General features: G+C 36.0%; 4 protein-coding genes and 1 long non-coding RNA gene across 6 annotated transcripts; 4 read left to right on the top strand and 1 right to left on the bottom strand.

Moving 5' to 3' along the window:
- Positions 1–1,328: 1,328 nt before the first annotated feature.
- On the top strand, positions 1,329–3,035 carry LOC108806987 (ER membrane protein complex subunit 7 homolog). The gene is made up of 7 exons (XM_018579213.2): positions 1,329–1,548; positions 1,692–1,738; positions 1,909–2,008; positions 2,120–2,183; positions 2,287–2,403; positions 2,496–2,604; positions 2,738–3,035. Exons 1-7 carry the CDS (start codon positions 1,454–1,456, stop codon positions 2,830–2,832), a joined length of 627 nt encoding a protein of 208 aa, XP_018434715.1. The 5' UTR covers positions 1,329–1,453; the 3' UTR covers positions 2,833–3,035.
- Positions 3,036–8,006: 4,971 nt separating this feature from the next.
- Positions 8,007–9,492, bottom strand: LOC108809450 (uncharacterized). 2 transcript variants are annotated; one of them, XR_001942838.2, is made up of 3 exons: positions 9,365–9,492; positions 8,795–8,924; positions 8,007–8,711 (listed from the first exon to the last, which is right to left on the bottom strand). It is a non-coding gene; the product is annotated as an uncharacterized LOC108809450 (long non-coding RNA). The 2 variants fall into 2 exon arrangements; XR_001942839.2 differs by having other exon boundaries at positions 9,257–9,412.
- A 1,094-nt stretch (positions 9,493–10,586) lies between these two features.
- On the top strand, positions 10,587–13,042 carry LOC108809048 (hydroxyproline O-galactosyltransferase HPGT3). The gene is made up of 12 exons (XM_018581172.2): positions 10,587–10,882; positions 11,049–11,112; positions 11,187–11,236; positions 11,320–11,492; positions 11,556–11,616; positions 11,692–11,764; positions 11,856–11,979; positions 12,086–12,173; positions 12,244–12,294; positions 12,384–12,455; positions 12,538–12,650; positions 12,723–13,042. Exons 1-12 carry the CDS (start codon positions 10,746–10,748, stop codon positions 12,743–12,745), a joined length of 1,029 nt encoding a protein of 342 aa, XP_018436674.1. The 5' UTR covers positions 10,587–10,745; the 3' UTR covers positions 12,746–13,042.
- A 646-nt stretch (positions 13,043–13,688) lies between these two features.
- On the top strand, positions 13,689–16,181 carry LOC108809880 (protein PHOX1). Its single transcript, XM_018582018.2, has 2 exons — positions 13,689–15,849; positions 15,939–16,181. The coding sequence occupies exons 1-2, from the start codon at positions 13,776–13,778 to the stop codon at positions 16,100–16,102; spliced, it is 2,238 nt and encodes a 745-aa protein (XP_018437520.1). The 5' UTR covers positions 13,689–13,775; the 3' UTR covers positions 16,103–16,181.
- Positions 16,182–17,244: 1,063 nt separating this feature from the next.
- On the top strand, positions 17,245–20,154 carry LOC130496690 (uncharacterized protein At3g43530-like). The gene is made up of 5 exons (XM_056988999.1): positions 17,245–17,421; positions 17,557–18,150; positions 18,441–19,181; positions 19,263–19,430; positions 19,514–20,154. Exons 2-5 carry the CDS (start codon positions 17,566–17,568, stop codon positions 20,012–20,014), a joined length of 1,995 nt encoding a protein of 664 aa, XP_056844979.1. The 5' UTR covers positions 17,245–17,421; positions 17,557–17,565; the 3' UTR covers positions 20,015–20,154.
- Positions 20,155–20,341: the final 187 nt, after the last annotated feature.

Consider the following 20,341-nt stretch of genomic DNA (forward strand, 5'->3'; position numbering starts at 1 on the left):
TATAAAACTTAAATATATCATAATCAAAAGTATAAAACATAAAATATATCAAAATCAAAAGTTTCGTTAAAGCTAACAATTCAAAATCTTGGATGATAGAAAGGTTATTTTTTGTGCCAAGTAATTTATTTTTTGAAGAGGTAACTATTATAAGGGTTCGAAATAATGTTTGTAAATGTTTTAGAGAAAAAATAAAAAATATTTTAAAGAAGACAACATGAACTTGACTATACGTTTATATTATAGTGAATGCACTAACGTTTATTTAATGAACGTTCACATAATGAATGTACGAATGCATAGTTTCTATGATAATATCAATAATAATATAAGTGATAGGATGTCCAATGGCATATTGATGTAAATAGTCTAGTAATAAAAGGGTTGTTAGAATAAGGATGTGAGAATGCCTAATATGCTGACACCTAAGCATAATGGCAATTTTGTTATTAATTTACACAATTAAGGTTTGTTTTTAAAAATGCTCCTTGTTTAATATATAAGGGATTAGATTTTGATCCGCGGTTAAAAAGCACGGGTTTGTATTTCACTTATTGATTTTATTATTTTAAAGTTATCATTATTATATTGTTTTGAATCTTACAATTGAGTTTTTACTTTTTTATTCTTTGTTCTTTTAAAGTGTGCCATTTGTTTGAAATAGATTGAAAAATGATATGTGTGATTAATAGTATATGTATTCTTAAAAAGAAATAACGATATAAATTATCAATTTTAAACTGAAAATAAGTTTTCTTACTCAACTAAACATTGACTCGACATTGTAGTTAGGTCAATGATCTGACCGGTCTAACCGGATTAGCTGGATTTCTTACTCGACTAATCATTAACAGTCTTTTACATTATATATTATTAAAAAATATATATGTCACAATCATGGAAAAAACTTTAAAATACTATTTTTATAATGAGAGTTTTTATTTTCTAGAATCTTAAAAAACTTTAAAATACTACTTTGTTATGAGAATTTTTATTTTTAAATTTTTTTTAAATCCTAAAAAATTATATCATATTTTGACTTTTATCTATCACCATCTTAAAAAATTTTTGACACATGTCACAATAGTGTTAAGTACTAACTTTGAAAATCCAAACTTTATATAATAAGATACAATGACAATTCTGTCGAACAAAAAAAAAGATACAATAACAATTCTATGATATTTCTAATAATTTTTTTTTTCAATATGGGCTACGAAAGAAAATGTGGTGATGAAACATAAATTTTTATAAAGTTGATAGTAACAAAAGAAATATAATTTTTTTATCATTTTTTTTAATTACCTATTTTTGACTTGGAGTCTTGGAGATGACGGTTGGTGAAGACGCAAAGACAGAAAACAAATCAGCTCAGACCTTCTCAGCCTCTAGGAAGGTTTTAGTTTCGCCTATTCATTGACCGGAAGTCCAGAATCGGACCATACCGTCGAAGATGGCTCCGATCATCAGATCTAGCCCAGCTCTCGCTTTCCTCGTTTTGCAGATTAGCTTCATCTTCTTTGCTTCCACTCTCCCACTCTCTTCTGGGTAACGGATCGACTCTCCCGCCATCGATTTAGCCTTTTTTTTTATTGGTCGTCTAGTCGATGCAGTTGACCTTTGATTTCAATTTTGATTTAATTTGACTTTACGAAACCGAGAAGTTGATTTCAAGTTGTGTGTTTGTGCAGGTCTGAGGATGGTTACACAATCACTGGCAGAGTGAAGATTCCACCAAGTGGGTTTCAGTTTCTTGATCTCGACTTCTTCTGTGTTTTGGTTACTAGTCATGCGGTTATATTATCGACCTAATTTGATTTTACGAAACCGAGAAGTTGATTTCAAGTTGTGTGTTTACACGGTAATGTTATTTGCTTCTTTACTGATGTACAAGTTCTTTTTTCATAGGCAACGTGATTGGTCACACAGCAAAGAGCTCTAATGTCAAAGTTATACTCAATGGTGGACAGAGTGTTACATTTCTCAGGCCTGATGGATATTTCACTTTGTATCCTATTTATTCATCCTTCAATTATAAAATTTTCTTCCGAGTTATGAAAATGTTACTCACAGTATTGGTTTCCTACTTACTCGTCCTTGACTAACCGGTTATGTAAAGTCACAAAGTGCCTGCTGGGACTCATCTGATCGAAGTATCTGCAATGGGCTACTTCTTTTCTCCGGTAAGTTTCTTCTTCTCTGCCTCCTGGTGTTGTTGTTTGTTACTATGTTTTTTAATTATAAGAACCCTGTTCTCATACGACGATGGATAAAAACCATAACTAGGTACGAGTCGATGTTAGTGCACGGCACCATGGCAAAGTTCATGCAACACTAACCGAAACCAGGAGGAGTCTTACTGAGCTGGTTTTAGAGCCATTGAGGGAAGAGCAATACTACGAGGTGATTGCTTCTCTTTTCATTGTTTGGATATTTGTAAAAAATATTCTTTTTTTTCTTTCTCTTTCCGATTTAATCTTGCAAAAATACTACAGATTCGAGAGCCTTTCTCCATGTTGTCAATGGTGAAAAGTCCGATGGGTCTCATGGTGGGATTCATGGTCGTGGTTGTGTTCCTAATGCCCAAACTGATGGAAAACATAGGTACGCTTCTATAAGTTATAACCCTCGACTTTTATGCAGAGACACTATATGGTTTGATGAAGCCAATACATTCATCTTTCGAGCTTTGCTTTGTGTACACTGCAACTTTACATGATGTTTTTTTCATAAACAGATCCAGAGGAGATGAAGCAAGCACAAGAGGAAATGAGGAGGCAAGGTGTGCCTTCGCTCTCGAGTTTGTTGCCAAGCGCCGGGGCTAGCCGTTAAGAGTTTCTCTGTCAGCTCAATGTATCACAAAACGAGCGGAGAAAGGGTATCCCGTTCTTGTGAGAGACACACTCACTGTAATAGATTTGTATTGTGTAATAGATCTTCATATTTGTATTGTGTAATAGATCTTAATATTTGTGTTGTGTAATAGCTATTAAGAACATAAGAAAAAACGATAATTTAATGCAATTTAAGAAGCATTAGAACAGCACGAATTAATAATTGGAGAGGTTCATGCTCATCATTAAACATCATCACCGCACCACAATCCTATAAATCTGCCCAGAGTCATCATCTTTGTGGTTGTATCATATTTGTATTTGTTGCATGACCACATGAAGATCTGAAAGAGAGAGACTATCTGAATAAACCAAAGGTTAATGCTCATGATCCAAAGCAACAGCATGGTCAAAACCAAACGTCCCTGGCCCTTTTTATATGCAAAATAATATAAGGATCAACGAAGGAAAAAGTTTCTTGAAAGAAAAGAAACAAATCAACTCAGAGTCTATTTTTTCAAAGTGTAAAATAACAAACCACAGCTTATAAAATTTGGATTTAAGGTTTTACAGCAAAAAGAATTAAGATCTTTAAAATTTTATATTTTCAAACTTGTACTATATATTTTTCCATTTAAATTTTATAAATAATATTTTACTAGATAACTATGTGTTAAACCCGCACGTGCAAACATAACAACTTATTGGTTCATTTACTTAACAAGTGTTTGACGGACGTCTAGAAAATTGGGTTGTTCAGACATTATTGTTGTGCATAGCAAAACATAAGAAAAAAATAAGTAAACATTAGCAAAATATAAGCAAAATAAATGATAAAATAAAAATAAAGGATTTATAATTTAAAAATAATATATATACATAATTCTAGGTTTTAACTAAATAACAAATTATCCAAAACTAAAATTTATTAAAAATTTAGAAAGCATTAACTTTTTTTTGGTTTGATTGTTGTTCATATAAACATTCAAGTTACATGTAAAGTACTTTCTTTTGAATTTAATATATTAATCTAGGATTTTTCTGACTATAGATAAATGTATTTATTTATTTTAAAATATATCATATACATTATTCAATTAACTACTTAAAAAATTAAAATAAATTTCTTCTGACATGTTGGACAATTGTTTGCATTCCACTAATGTAAATAACATATGTGAGAGTTAATGTCCACATAGCGTATTTGTCAATATGACATTACATGCAAATTCTTCTAAGCAAATAATACATTTGATTTCATTTATAGATATATTTATAGATACATTATCAGTTTAAATACCATTAGATTAAGTTATTGTTCATACATTCAAGATATTAAATAATAAATTAAACAGCAAATATATTTTTTTCAATAGTAAACATTATTGTTTCATAACGAAACATAAGCAAAATATAAGTAAACATTAGAAAAATATAAGCAAAATACGTGATAAAATACAAATAATGGATTTACCATTTAAAAATAAATTATATATAAAATACTAGGTTTTAACTAAATAACAAATTATCCAAAACTAAAATTCATTAAAAATTAGAAAGCATTAACCTCTTCGTTTTGATTTTTATTCATATAAACATTCTAGTTGTAGGCAAAGTATTTTCTTTTGAATTTAATATTATAATCTAGGAATTTTCTGCCGGTAGATATTTTAAACTATATCATATACATAATTCAATTGACTACTTTAAAAAAACTAAGCTAAATTTCTTCGACATGTTGTAAAATTGTTTGCATTCCACTCACGTAAACAACATATGTGAGAATGGATGTTAACATTGTGTACTTGTCAATATGACATTAGATGCAAATTCTTCTCAGCAAATAATACACTCCATTTCCCCTTGCACAAATAAGAAAATTTCCCGCAATACATGAACTAACCGTACTTCTTAAAGTTCATTGTCGATAGCATAATCAATACCTTTTAACTCTATATCTTCATTACTTACATTTGATACTAGAAATTGAGTAATATAACCAAAATGTGAGAAAGTAAAAGAAAAGGGAATATAATACAAAAAATATTAATAACCGGGTGATTATGGGCCAATTGTACAATATATTTGATGATATCAGTACGTACACAATAATTTGTATACTTATACCATACTTCTATGTTTGGTACTAATAATTATGTATCATTTGTATATGGTTTCAGTTATAGATGTATTATCAATTTAAATACCATTAGATTAATTTATTGTTCATACATTCAAAATATTTAATAATAAATTAAATAACAAATATATTTTTCAGTAAACATTATTGTTTCATAACAAAATATAAGCAAAATATAAGTAAAAATAGCAAAATATAAGCAAAAGAAGTGATAAAATACAAATAATGGATTTACAATTTAAAAATAAAATATATATACAAAATGAATTTATGTTTTAACTAAATAACAAATTATCCAAAACTAAAAATTCACTAAAAATTTAAAAGCATTAACTTCTTCGGTTTGATTGTTATTCATATAAATATTCTAGTTGTAGGCAAAGTATTTTCTTTTGAATTTCATATTGTATTCTACGAATTTTCTGACGATGGATGAATATATATTCATTTCATTTTAAAATATATCATATACATAATTCAAATGACTACTTGAGAAAGCTAAGCAAAAAAATTTCGACATGTTGGAAAATTGTTTGCATTATTCCATTCACGTAAACACATATGTGAGAATGGATGCCCACATAGTGTATTTGCCAATATGACATTAGATGCAAATTCTTCTAAGTAAATAATACACTTGATTTCCCCTTTGAATAAATAATAATTTTTTCCTAGATTTCCCCTTGCATAAATAAGAAAATTTTACTCAGTACATGAACTAACTGTACTTCTCGATGTTCCTTGTTGATATCATCAATACCTCCTAACTCTATATCTTCATTACTCACATTTGGTATAAGAGATTGAGTAATATAACTATCCATATTTAATAATTTAGCACGCTGTAAAATAAAACACCTGCGCATATACTTAGCATCACATACTCTGGCATCAGAAAGAACTAGTTTTCAAATGAATAAGAACATCAGGTGAATACATCCACAAAAAAATCAGAAGATGAAAGGACTATTTTGAGCTTCATGGACTATAGAGGTTTCGGCTATGAGGAGAGTGTGATGCTATAAGCTCCTAATAGGATTAACTTGGATGAGGTGATGAAGATGAAAGGATTCAGAGTTGCGCCCATGACTTGGTTGTGTGTCCGATTAGTTAGAGTTATCATTTCAGTGCTGTACTGAAATTTTCTTCAATATGAAGCATAATACAATATAATGATGCCCTTACGAAAAGAATCAATAAATATATATTTAAAGTTTTTTAAAAAAATTCGTGACTTTGCGAGGTCAAGAGCTGACATCCAAATTGACCAATGCTGTAAACAGTATCAAGTCTTTTTTTTTTGTTGAAATACAGTATAAAATCTTTTTTTTCATGCTTTGCTTTCTGCTTTTATAAAGCATGGGTACTCAGTATTAAAATCCGGTTCGGGCAAAGATCTGATCAGTCCCGAGTATTTCGGCAAATATATTTTTACCCATGTAGTTATTGTCGATATTTTGGTTTAGTTCGTGGTGTTTTCTATCGAATCTAGCGGTTCCTATCAGTTTCAGGCGGTTCTGTTTATGAATTTATCATCGTTTAATACATGATACATATGTTTACATTTTAAATAGATTACATATATGTAGAAGTGGTAACATGCATGTTTATTAGACTTCAAAATCCAAGTTCAAATAGCAAAAATGTCATTTTTTTCAATTACTCATGTTCAAGCACACAAGTATTGGTTTAATTGGGGGGGGGGGGAGGGGTAATTTGGGGGACAAATCCAGAACTAAAACAATATCTATTGCTCGAAATGATGAGAATTGAGAACCTCCATGTAAACTTCTTAGAGCACCTCCAATGATAGTATTAGGAGGAGTTCTTAACATTTAAAGAAACAGAAAAAAAAAAGAAAAAGAAATGAAATAAGAAGAGAGAATGAACAAAAGTTCTTAGTTATGAATTTTAAAAAATTATAGGATACTAAAATGATACATGTCATTAAAATAGATGATTAGACCATGATTAACCGGGGTTCTTAGGGGTGGAATTCTTAGCGGAATTTAAGAACCGATTCTTAACTTAAACAAAGGAAAAGGTTAAGAACCGGTTCTTAACTAAGCAGATGCAAGCGAAGATGGTCTAACGGTTCTTTTCCTGGAGTGTTCAAATACAACAGAGTAGTTGGACGGTGGTCGTCTATGAACTCCTGGTGGTTACTCCTCCAATCCTCTCATTTCGATTCTCCTTTACTAGTGTTTTCTCTTGTGATTCCTATTGTTAGGCGGCGGTTTTTCTTCCAGGATACCTCTTTGGTTCTATTGGTCTTACCTCTTTTCGCTTTGACCCCATATTGTTCTTCAGTTCACGAGGACAACAATTATCATAGCAATCTTGCTTGGTGTCATCTTTCGGTCTAGCGCATATCCCAATGTTGAGGTTTGGTCATTTGATCTTTCGTTAGGTAGTGTGCTGGTCTATATCTGTGCAGGTTGAAGAGCTTTCAAGTGAGAGTGCGGTAGTGTTTCTCTCCTTTGTTTGTGTCCGCTTAAGCGGTGAAGATTACAAGCTTTGATGAGTTTATTGGGAGCCATCTAGTTTGAAAACGACATGGAAAGACTTCATCGTCCAAGGAAACAAGGTGAATCTCATTTTCTCGTGGTTATCTTCTGCCGTTGAGAACAGTAATCAATACTCCATAATTTTAGCTTCGGATTAGCATAACGCGTCGAAAATTTAGATTGAGCGAAGTTAGTTTTAGAAAATATTCGAATTAAGTTATTTTGTTCAAGTCAGGTTTGTAAGTTGTAATAGGATCTCTTGTAAAAGGATGTGATGCCTATTCATGTTATCGTGTTGAATTGATAAAATTGTAAATTTGAAAGAAAAAAAAAATCTTGCTTAACACTGATCCAACTCGGTTTTTTTTTTCACTTAAATTGTCTACGCCTCTAAGAGGGTTCATAGATATTTTTTTAATAATTTTATGGTGGGACCATAAATAGTGATGAACCTCTATCAATTGTGTTCCTCTATTGGTGAACCCGGAATTGAGGTTCATAGAAATAAAATAAAATATTTTAGAAAAAAAAATTTAAAATTTTTATTCAACCTGAATGCAAATGTCAAGTGACGAATCATCAACTGAGCTAAACCTTAAAAACTTTCTCCAAAGCCACCTAATGCTCATAAAAAGAGAAGTCAGCAATCTGCAAGCAAAAACAACACCACCGGAATACGAGTTCTCCACCAAACAATTTTCATCTCCATCAAATGTATCACCGCCATTAGCCCGCCAGTAGTTTGACCTGTTACTCAACGTGCTGCTCTCCGACCACTCTTGCCTGAGCAAACATCCGTGATCACTCCATCCTTTCCCATTCAATATCTTTCCACCTCTTCCAACAAGTTCCTTCAAAATCCCTTAACCAGAAATCTCTAATCCGGGAATATCTAAAACAGGCCTTTTTGATATATGCCCACAATACGAACACATATGAAACAATACTAACAAAGTTTCAGGAAGAGAACTATATGAAACAATACTAATAGACTCTGCATTTCATATGTTCGTTCCTACTCCTAGCCAATCTAAGAACATCTTATGAGAAATAAAACTCTTTGTAACTAAGGGGATAAACCTTGTGGGGGTCGTATAAGCAAGAGGTTTAAGTCCTCCATCAAGCTTATCCAGGATCTGATTCTGCAACTTAGTGACTAACTTGACCAAATTCTTGAACTGTGCATCGTAATCAGTCTCCACTCTAGACTCAGCAACATACTTCTTAACTCTGCCAAAAAGCAAGAAAATCTTTCTTTTTTTAATTCTTTTTGATTGTACAAACAAAAGAGATAAAAAAAGAGAGAGAGTGACCTTATCTTGAGATGAGCAGGCTCTGTTACACCGTCAGCTACGACATCAACAAGAAGCTTACTCTTCGGACTCGTTCCATCCCTCCATCCCTGGACGACCAACGCCAGTCACGTAGCCTGTAACATCGAATCTGGAAAACAAATGAAAAGGCCACAAAAAATATAGCATCATTTTGAACCAATGATTAAAAGTAAAAACTTCATAGAGGAGAATGATGATTATCGAATCTAGTAACATATATTCATAGTGGAACTCATGGATCCGTAGAGGTCAAACACTCATCCAAACTTGGTGACGAATCCAAAGTTCATATAACTTTTCTTAATGACCTAAAATCTCATCCCTATGTCTCCACAGGTGTTTGATACAACTAGCAAATTCTCAGATATAATTCCCCCAAAATAAATCAACTATAGGTCCACGAACAGTCCTAAACGGAGTCAACGCATATTCCAGTCTTACCTAACACAGAGAAAATATTCTTCATCTAAAATCCCCAAACCTTCACCTGACTCTCTATAAAGTTATACGGAGTCCAGAGGAGGGGGAAACGAGTTTGCAGTGACTTACATGTCGGAGATGGCAAAGGAGAGACTTGTGAGAGGGTGAGGTGCTTTTGGAGGAGCAGGCCACTGAGAGCACGACGCGTGGCTTGAACTCTCTGATAGAATCGTATTTTATAAACTACGGATTACTGAATATTGTAAATAATAAAAATGATAAAACTATACTAAAGAGTAAGAAAAGGATGATACAACTGCAGAGGCGAGATATAATCTCTTTCCTTAACTCAAAATACGTCTGTAATGCGACGGTTCGGTAACGTAATGAGTCCAAAGATACAACTGCAAACAATCTTCTGAATTTGCGTCACTCTATCAGAAGCCTGGCGAAACTGGTTTTGTGTTGCACTCTCAGACACAAACTAAAATAAAAGAAATATTCAAGTGGGGGCATATATTTGTTGTTGTGTTCCTCGTGTGAAAGTGTTCATTTTTCTCTCAAATGCTTAGTAGCATTTTATATAGAAATCAGAGAATGAGGGCACCACTCATACATTTAATACAAAATTTTAAGTTATGATTTCTTCTTTCAAAACCACAACAAAAACGTAAGATGTGTAATTATGGAGTTTTTAAGTTACATATCATAATGGACATTTATTTCCATTGACTATGACCATGTAACTTTCAAACAAAAATCATTATCACTATTTTTGATAAAATCAAAGTTAGTAATATATTTTGCAATGGGTTCACATTTTTATATTTTAAACAAATATAAAAGATAACCATGAATATGATTTAAACCATAAGTTATTAGACATAAGTCTTTCTAACTATTTAAATCTAAATTCAAACCCAATATCTAATGTGTACATTTAAGTCACACATTTTATAACTTCATTTCTCATTCAAATGAATTTTGTTTTTGACACATTAATACACTACTTCATAGTGTTTGTCAAACATTTGGTTATTCCGACGAACGTTTTCGTCCGAAAAATGACCAAAAATGATCTAAAACCATCTCGTCAAAAAACGAGTTCCAACACTCCCTTCCTTCAGGTTCACGCGGAAGGATCGGTTCACCAAATTAAATACATTTTTCATTTTCTTTTATTAATTCGGGCCTAAGAATTCGAGCCCATGAACCTCTTAAATCCGCTAACGCGGATGCTCTAACTGAAACAAAATAAGTTGACAAAAAAAAAAGAAACTGAAACAAAATAAGAAAAAAATCCCAATACCTAACCCTCTGACGTCTAAGGAAGGTCTCTCATTACTGGAGAATAAAAGATTCTGGCAGAAACTTTAATTTCCCCGATGAGAGAGTCGAGTCTACGAGCGTGACCGAGAATATAAATACATTCATAGCTCCTTTACCTTGATCCTTGCATTGCACCCTCATCACTCGTCTCTCTGTCTCTTTCCTCTGATCGTGGACTGAGATGGAGACCTTACCTACGACGACGTTTTCGTCTTCTTCTAAATCAGAACGACGAGGAAGATCCTCCAAAACCTCCTCCAAGCCCTCCGTTATCATGGCTTTCTTCTCTTGCGTTGCTTGGCTCTACGTCCTTGGCCGGTAACTACGCCCCATTTTGTCCTTGATCCGATCCGATGATAAAATCTCCGATAATGATTCTTCTAGATTCCTAATTCGATTCTCTAGATTTGATGATATCGCGATCGAGCACTTTTTTTTTCTCTCAGATTCTAAGATCGTTTTGTTTGTTTTCAAATTTGATTAGGTTATGGCAAGATGCAGAGAACAGAGTGATACTCAATAATATGCTTAAGAAGAATTATGATCAGGTTTGTGGCCTCTCATTGTCTCTCTCTTTCTGGAAACACACTTGTTTGATCAAATTACTCTTTTGTGAATGTAGAAGCCTAAGGTTCTTACGGTGGATGAGAAGCTCATGGTTCTCGGATGCAAGTAAGTCTGATTTTTTTTTGAGTTGAGGAGCCAGATGCAATTGTGTGTGTTTGATGTTGTGGTTTTTAAATTGGTTTATCTAGAGATCTGGAGAGGAAGATTGTTGAAACGGAAATGGAGTTGACTTTGGCTAAGAGCCAAGGCTATCTGAAAAGTGGTTCGTCGTCCAAGAGGTTGCTTGCTGTAATTGGAGTCTATACTGGCTTTGGAAGCCATTTGAGGAGAAATGCATTTAGAGGCTCTTGGATGCCACAAGGTATCATCATCATGCTGTGATTGATTGTAGAGACTATTTTGGTTATGATGTTTTGGTGTACAGGTGATGCTTTGAAGAAACTTGAGGAAAGAGGAGTTGTCATACGTTTTGTGATTGGTCGAAGGTTTTCCCCCGTTGACTATATCTTTGTCAACTTCATGGACTGTAATGCTGATGTTTGTGTTTTTAAGAATTGCAGTCCAAACCGAGGTGATAGCTTAGATCGAAAGATTGATGAGGAAGATAGAGCAAGAAGAGATTTTCTGATTCTTGTTAGTAAAGCATATCAAAAGTTTGGCTGCATGCTTGATTGAATTGTGTTAGTTTTTTTCTTTTGGCTCACTGATGTGGATATTTTATCAGGAGAATCACGAGGAGGCACAAGAAGAGCTACCAAAGAAAGTGAAGTTCTTCTTCAGTGCTGCTGCTCAGAACTGGGATGCAGAGTTTTACATCAAAGTCGACGATAATATTGACCTAGATCTTGGTTGATACTTCCTCTTTTATTTCCTATCTATCTTGTTTAAGATATGTTTGCTCCTATTCTGAAATCATCAATTCTCTTTTTTCTTTGTGTGTGGTAAATGATAAAGAGGGATTGATTAGCCTCCTTGAAAGTCGGCGTGGTCAAGATGCGTCTTACATTGGGTGCATGAAGTCTGGGGAAGTTGTTACTGAAAAGTTCGTATCACACTTAACTTTCTTAAACTCACTTATCTTTGCACTGAAACCTTTTTTGATTTCTGTTTAGGGGAGGGCAATGGTACGAGCCAGAATGGTGGAAGTTTGGGGACGAGAAATCGTAAGTGATTGAAAATATTATATACTTTTTTTTTTGACATTGTGCAATTATGATGTACTAAAGTCATACTTGTTCTTTGTTATCTTTAGATACTTCCGTCATGCAGCTGGTTCGCTTATAATACTATCCAAGAATTTGGCTCAGTACATAAACATAAACAGGTTGGGCTCACAAACTTACTAGAAAGAGTAATGTTGTCCATTTCTCAATCAGCACACATTTTCACTTCTCTGTTATATGCAGTGGATCGTTGAAGACATATGCATTTGATGATACCTCTATAGGATCTTGGATGATTGGTGTTCAGGCAACTTATATAGATGACAATCGCCTTTGCTGTAGCAGCATTAGACAAGGTAAATCTTCAACCAAATGTGAATAAATGTATTTATGGTATATAATCTGAGTATCTCTGTTGGGTTTTGCAGACAAGGTGTGCTCTGTGGCTTGATCAAAGGGCGCCCTTAACAGTTTATTCCAACTTAACCTCTCGTGTTTTTGTGGCGATTCGGGTTGGGGAGTTGTTATATTTGTTATTTAGAATCAGATTACAATCAGCCATTACTTAGGGCATATACCCAGGAATTTGTAGCTGTGAAGAAAAAAAAAAGAAACGTACATTATAAGTTACAACTGACCAAGAATAGTAGAGAATCAGTTGGACTCCAGTCCCGAGCTTTGAACTATAGTTCGAATGATGGAGTAATTTACTTGGAACCTTTATATGAAAGATGCTTGCTTTTTCTTACTCTTTTGTTTCGTCGTTTCTGATTGTCACTTCGAAAGTCTTATACATGACATAGCTTTGGAACTTGGAAAACGCCTCAAACACACGATTTTGGAGGAAGAAGAAACAACCATGTGTATTTTGATTTTTCTCATCAATAGAAAAAAAAAACAAAGTACATGAATTGTACTCTAGAGGTACAATGAGCAGTTCAGACAGCAAAATAAACAAGATCAAAGTGGGTTCTCGGAAAGTAGTATCTGATTTTTGAAAGACAATCTAGCAAAATAAGCAACGATCATGCTTATCGCAATCCGAAGCATAGATTAGAACTGGTTAAATGAGTAAAGATGCAACGTCAATAGTTCTTTGGAATTATTGAATTGCGTTAGTGCGGCAGAATTCACGTTTTTAACATTTCCATACCCATTGGTAAAGGTCAAAATAATAAAATTTCTAGGATATTCGAGTAACATTTTTGAATAATGATTATTTTTATAAAAAGAACTTATAATATATCATTTTCTGTATGTGTCCTTTTCATGTCTGTCACACCAATGAAATTTTTTGTTATGGTTCTGTCCGTATATAAGTTGACTTTTCTGAATAAAATAGTCCGTAAATAGTTTGTTATACACCACACTGTTTCCCTATTTTATTCGTGGATTAGAGAACACTCAATCCATCCATCCAAAGGCATATTCATTCATTCTTCTCCATTCTCACCGATCCACATTCGTAACATCCGATTTCGATGGGAAAACCAACAGGGAAGAAGAAGAATAATCCCGATCCTCCCACGGATTCTTCCGTAGGAGGAGGCAACAAGTCAGCCAAAAGCTTCGATCGTTCAGCCTCCAAGGCGGCAGCCACCTTCGACAATGACATGGAGATCTTCATAAACCGAGCATTAGAGCTCAAGGAAGAAGGAAACAAGCTCTTCCAGAAACGCGACAACGAAGGCGCCATGCTGAGGTACGACAAAGCCGTCAAGCTTCTGCCTCGAGATCACGTGGACGTGGCTTTCCTGAGGACGGGCATGGCTTCTTGCTACATGCAGATGGGGCTGGGAGAGTATCCGAACGCGATCAACGAGTGCAACCTCGCCCTCGAGGCTAACTCTAGGTACAGCAAGGCCCTGCTGAAACGCGCTCGGTGCTACGAGGCCTTGAACAAGATGGATTTCGCGTTTAGGGACTCGAGGATCGTTTTGAACATGGAGGCGGAGAATGTTTCCGCCAAGGAGATCTTCGAGAGGGTGAGGAAGGTGTTGGTTGGTAGAGGGGTTGATGTGGATGAAATGGAGAAGAGTTTTGTTGACGTGCAGCCCGTGGGGGCCGCGCGGTTGAGGAAGATTGTTAAGGAGAGGTTGAGGAAGATGAAGAAGAAGAATAATAATAATAATAATAATAAGAAGAATAGTAGTACTGATGCTCTTGAGGAGAAGAAGAGTAACGGTGTTGTTGTTGAAGATGGAGAGGAAGCAGATAGCAGGAAGAAGCTTGAGGATAAGGTTGTGGTGGAGGAGAAGAAAGTGAGTCATGTTATGGACAAAAAGGTCATTGCTTCGGAGATCGACGCGACGGTGACGAGGACGGTGAAGTTGGTCCATGGAGATGATATCAGGTGGGCGCAACTGCCGTTGGATTCTTGCGTTAGTCTTGTGAGAGATATAATCAGAGTTCGGTTTCCGTCTCTGAAGGGCTTCCTTATCAAATACAGAGACTCCGAGGGAGATTTGGTCACCATTACCACCACGGATGAGCTGAGAGTGGCTGCATCGACGAGGGAGAAACTTGGCTCCTTTAGATTGTATGTAACAGAAGTCAGCCCCAATCAAGAACCCGTTTATGACGGTGTGAACAAAGACGAGTCAACATTTGCTAAGGGGTCAAGCAGTGTTGCTGATAACGGAAGTGTGGGAGGAGATTATGTGGAGTCGTCTGAGAAGAAAGCATCTGCTTGCATTGAGCATTGGATTTTCCAGTTTGCGCAACTGTTCAAGAACCATGTTGGGTTTGATTCAGATTCCTACTTGGACATACACAACCTCGGGATGAAGCTGTATACAGAAGCAATGGAAGATATAGTAACAGGAGAAGACGCGCAGGAGCTCTTTGATATCGCTGCTGATAAGTTCCAAGAAATGGCTGCACTTGCAATGTTCAACTGGGGGAACGTTCATATGTCAAAGGCAAGAAGGCAGATCTATTTCCCCGAGGATGGTTCGAGAGAAACTATACTAGAGAAGGTGGAGGCTGGATTTGAATGGGCGATGAGCGAGTACAACAAAGCTGCGGAGAAATACGAAGAAGCGGTTAAAGTAAAATCTGATTTCTACGAAGCCTTTCTTGCGCTCGGGCAACAACAGTTTGAGCAGGCTAAGCTTTGTTGGTATCACGCGCTTAGAGACAAGATAGATATCGAAAGCGAGGCTTCTCAGGAAGTACTGAAACGCTATAACAAGGCCGAGGAGAGTATGGAAAAGGGTATGCAGATTTGGGAAGAGATGGAAGAGCGTCGTGTAAATGGACTCTCTGATTCTGATAAACATAAAACACTGCTGGAGAAGCTGGGGTTAGATGGGGTGTTTAGCGAAGCGTCTGATGAAGATAACGCAGAGAAAACAGCTAATATGACTTCTCAGATTAATCTTTTGTGGGGTTCGTTGCTGTATGAACGGTCTATCGTGGAGTATAAGCTTGGCCTACCGACTTGGGATGAATGCTTGGAGGTTGCTGTGGAGAAATTTGAACTAGCTGGAGCTTCTGCAACCGATATAGCTGTCATGGTAAAGAACCATTGCTCAAACGAAAATGCACTTGAAGGTAATTAAGTTTATTATATATATGAATGAATATACTAAACTGTTCGTAGAGATATCTCAAAATATGGCAAACAAACAAACAATGTGCAGGTATGGGGTTCAAGATCGATGAGATAGTACAGGCGTGGAACGAGATGTATGACGCCAAAAGATGGCAGATCGGTGTCCCGTCTTTCCGGCTAGAACCTTTGTTCCGGAGACGGTCACCGAAGCTGCATGATATTTTGGAGAATGTGTTTTCAGGGCCTCAGTGACGAAAACATTCATCGTGTATATATGAACAGAGCATATCAGCTGGTAAAAATCTCATCATTACTTCCCCTTAACCCGTAATATGGCTAATTTTTTTAACACAAAAAGATGTGAGTTTCTTAGTAATCTTGCTTGTTTATAGTCTTGAGATGAGCGATATAATATAATCATGTTCTTATATGGTTTATTATATACCTGAAAAGTTGATAGGTTGTAAAGAATCCCCATAAGTTCTGATTTCTTGATGATCTGTTGTATCATCATTGCAGGTATTGTATTTACATGGAGAGTGGGAGTTGTATGCAATTTTTTCTGTTTTTGGTTTCGTTTCTCAACTTTTTGGAAGCAATTTTTTTTTATTTTAAATCTTGGCTGTGATATTTTTTTTTGTGCCGAATACTTTTTGGAATTGTTTTGTGCAGAATATTTTTGGAATCATCATTTTTTATTTCATTTTGGTGGTTTGTAATCATATCATAGTCTTGTAAATTTTTTTATTGATTGTTTTGATTAGTTCGGGTATATGTGACTATTGCATTCTTATGCAAAGGTAGTGAATTATTTCGGTTTGCAGCACTCAAAATTCATAGCATCTTACACTTTTTAAATGCATCATACAACACATCATAGCAAGCCGTTATGATTGTGTCAAAAAAGTTTTAACCAATATATAAAATTGATATATACACATTTATTTTACAAAGTGATAAAAACATAAATATAGATGACAACGATAGATGACATATACCCATTTGTAAAAACAGCAAGACATTTGCGAGGCAGCAGTAAAAAAACGCACAGACGTTTCTGCTCTAGAGTTTCTTCCCAGAGCGACCGACGAGAAAGTAAAAACAAAACAAAAAAAACAAAAGGGACTCGATTCCTCTCTGAGAAATCGTCTCCACCGCCCTTACATGAAAATTTTAATTCTGCAATCTCCTCGTTATAACTGAATATTGTATATACAATTATTTTTAAATCGAGAAATGAATGAAATACTAAAAAACCAATCAAGTTGACAATATTTACAAAGAAAACCAGGGTCAAACCCATCCAACCAGTGACCCGTCGGATCTACACGGGTAAACCAAAGTAAACCAGAAAATCCCAAAAATGAAACGCGATTTGTAATCGTTTCTCGAATCTGTTTTTATTTTCCGATTTCTCATTTCCTTTAAACATTTTTTCGAGCCATTTTTTCATTCTCTCGGTCTCGAAACTCTTCAGTTTCTCTCTATCTCTCGCGAAACTCAAGAGAAGAAGCAGATCTCTCATCTCATCGAGGCATCTCGATCTCGGTTTCGCCAAACAAGGAGAAGAGGTAATGGTCGTGAGGAGATTCAATTCTAGGGTTTCAATTTAGGTTCTCGAATTTGTTCTTCTCTCAGTCCGTGTCGTGTCTCGATCTCTCGATTAGGTCTTGTAAGGTTGTTGAGAGTCTTAATTTTCGTTGCAGGAACTGAAAATGGTGAAGACGAAATGGACGAGGAAGAAGAAGAAAACGAAACCATTGAAGGATATAACATCTCCATTGAAAGATATTGAGATTCCGAAAGAGATTGAGAAAGAGAAGAAGAACGATGTGAATCTCGTTGAAGATAAAGAAAAAGAGGCGAACCCTGTTGAAGATAAAGATTCTGAGATGGAGACGAACACTAATGAAGAGAACGAGACCGAAGAGAGAGTTGATGATGAAGAGGCGAACAAGGTTCAAAGTGATGTAGAGGAAGAAGATGAACAGAGGTCAGAGGAGGAAGAGAGGTCAGAGGAAGAACAGGAACATAGGTCAGAGGAGGAAGAGAGGTCAGAAGAGGAAGAGAGGTCAGAGGAAGGAGAGGAAGAGAGGTCAGAGGAGGAACAGAGGTCAGAGGAGGAACAGAGGTCAGAGGAGGAAGAGCGGTCAGAGGAAGAAGAGGAAAGAGAGGAAAGAGAGGAAGGAGAGGAAGAGAGGTCAGAAGAAGAGGCGAACTTGGATGAGAGCAATGATGGAAGAAGAGAAGGACGTAGGGAAGAAGGAAGTAGGGAAGAAGAAATTTACAATGTAGACAATGTAAGTATTTCTACATCTCATAGTTGTAGAAAACAATTGATACAACTAAAGATAACTGGTTTGTTTGTGATATGATGTAATGATATGGTTGATCTTATTTAGTAATTGGGCGTGTGGTATGTGTGAGATGGGAGAGTTTGGTGAGGAGTATGTTAAATTAGATAGGCTGTTATCTTGTACAACTAGAATAACTACTGGAATAACTAGTGGAATAACTACTGGAATAACTACCGGAATAACTAAGTATAACTAAGTATAACTAAATGAGTTTGTTTCTTGGTTGGTTGCAGGAATTCGTCGAAGAGGAGCCGGTCGCGATAAAACCGTTAGGCATGTACTTCCCACCTTCTGAGTATAGGAAGAAGATCAAGATATCGACGAGGTGTTTTATTGCTGATGTATTAAAAACCCTAGGCGAATTAAAGCCTCCGATGACTCCGGTAGAGAAGAGTTGGTTTGAGACTCATCCGCAGTTCAAACACATATTCCACATGCCACAGGCTGGAAACCACAAGGTAATGGGGATGTGGATGCTCCTTCTCCGAACCGTACGCATAGTAAAAGAAAAGGAGGCTTGGTTTGCGGTGAATGGTTGTCCAATCCGCTACGGTATTAGAGAACATGCTTTGATATCTGGTTTGAACTGTAGAAACTATCCACTGAACTACAAGCAATCCGGAGGCACGAACTTTGTGAAGAAATATTTTGGCCATCGAGTAGTTAGGTATCATGACGTGAAAGCAATGGTTCAGGAGGGAATGGAACCTGGTCGTGATAGGTTGAAGCTGCTGGTCTTGTATTTTCTATCGAGTGTTATAGTTGGGCAAAGAAGGGCCGGTGAAGATGCCCCTCCCGTGGAGCCATTCTTGCTTAGAGCAGTTGATGATCTCAACTTATGCAAAACATTCCCTTGGGGTAGATTGTCGTTTGATTACATGCTTAGACAGATTTCTAACACTATGAGCCATTTTGATGGGGAGGTGAAAGAAGGTGTGATTTGGCCAGTTCCCGGATTCTGTCTTCCAATGGAGGTAAATGTATATGACTCGTATGTTGAATATTTGCATAGAAATTATGATATTGACACTGGAAAGGTTTTTTTACTTGTGTAGTTCTTAGCATTTGAGGCCATCGAGAAATTGGGGGAGAAATTCCGAGAGCGAGTACCAGATGAAGACGTACACCCAACATGTCCAAGGATGTGCCGATCAATGTTCAAGAGAAGTGAAATGAAGGGATTTCCACTAGAGAAAATAAATAAAGCACTCGGTGATACTACGGTTAGTTGTCCCATGTATCCAAATATTGTAGATAACATGTTATGTAATCTTTTGGAAATTTGAATAAGGCGTTGACACTGCAGGACATTGAGAACATCTTGGCTTGTACCGACGAAGACAAGACTCTACTAGATGGGATAACAGAACCAGAAGACATCAGAGATAAGGATGACACGATTGTGGAGAGTTGGATGAAGGTGGTGGAGAGGGGTTATGTTGTTAGGTTTGAAGATATGTTGAAGGAAGATGTGGCTGCTAGACAAGCCCCTCCCCCTGAGCCTCAGATTGGAAACGACACAGAAGCTACCAATGAAGCAGGAGGGAACAGCGTCAAGCTAGATGAATTGGTGCAAGTCATTAACAGCTTCAAAGAAGATATTGGAGGGCGGATGACGAAGATTGAGGAAAAGGTTGGGGAGATTGACTCAAGACTCGCTGCATCGGAAGGTTTTGTTCAAGAGCTCTTAGATGGTAGGAATGTGAATGCGGATATGGAGGAGGAACAACAGGGCGTCTCGAAGAGGTCAAGGAACAAGACAAAGGACATCACTTCCAGGGCAAAGAAGAAGTCAAAGAAAAACTGATCAATTGCTTTTGTTGTTTGTTATGAACTTATGTTGCTTATGTGTGTTCTAAAACATGTTGCTTTTGTTTGCTTTTGGAACTAGGTGTTCTAAAACTTTGTTTGCTTTTTGGAACGAGTAAGAGAAGGTGTGTACTAAACTTATGTTTGCTTTTGGAACTAGGTGAGTAAGTACAACTATGGAAAACTAATAAAACTATATCTAACTAGTACAACTAGGTGATTATTTGATTGGTTCTCCAATTAAATAAACCGGATTTGATTGGTTCTCTCTCACTCTTCACTCTCCTCTCATCTCTCTCTCATCTTCCCTAGAATCTTCTCATAA

Source organism: Raphanus sativus, chromosome 6, assembly GCF_000801105.2.
Source record: "Raphanus sativus cultivar WK10039 chromosome 6, ASM80110v3, whole genome shotgun sequence".
Taxonomy (NCBI): Eukaryota; Viridiplantae; Streptophyta; class Magnoliopsida; order Brassicales; family Brassicaceae; genus Raphanus; species Raphanus sativus.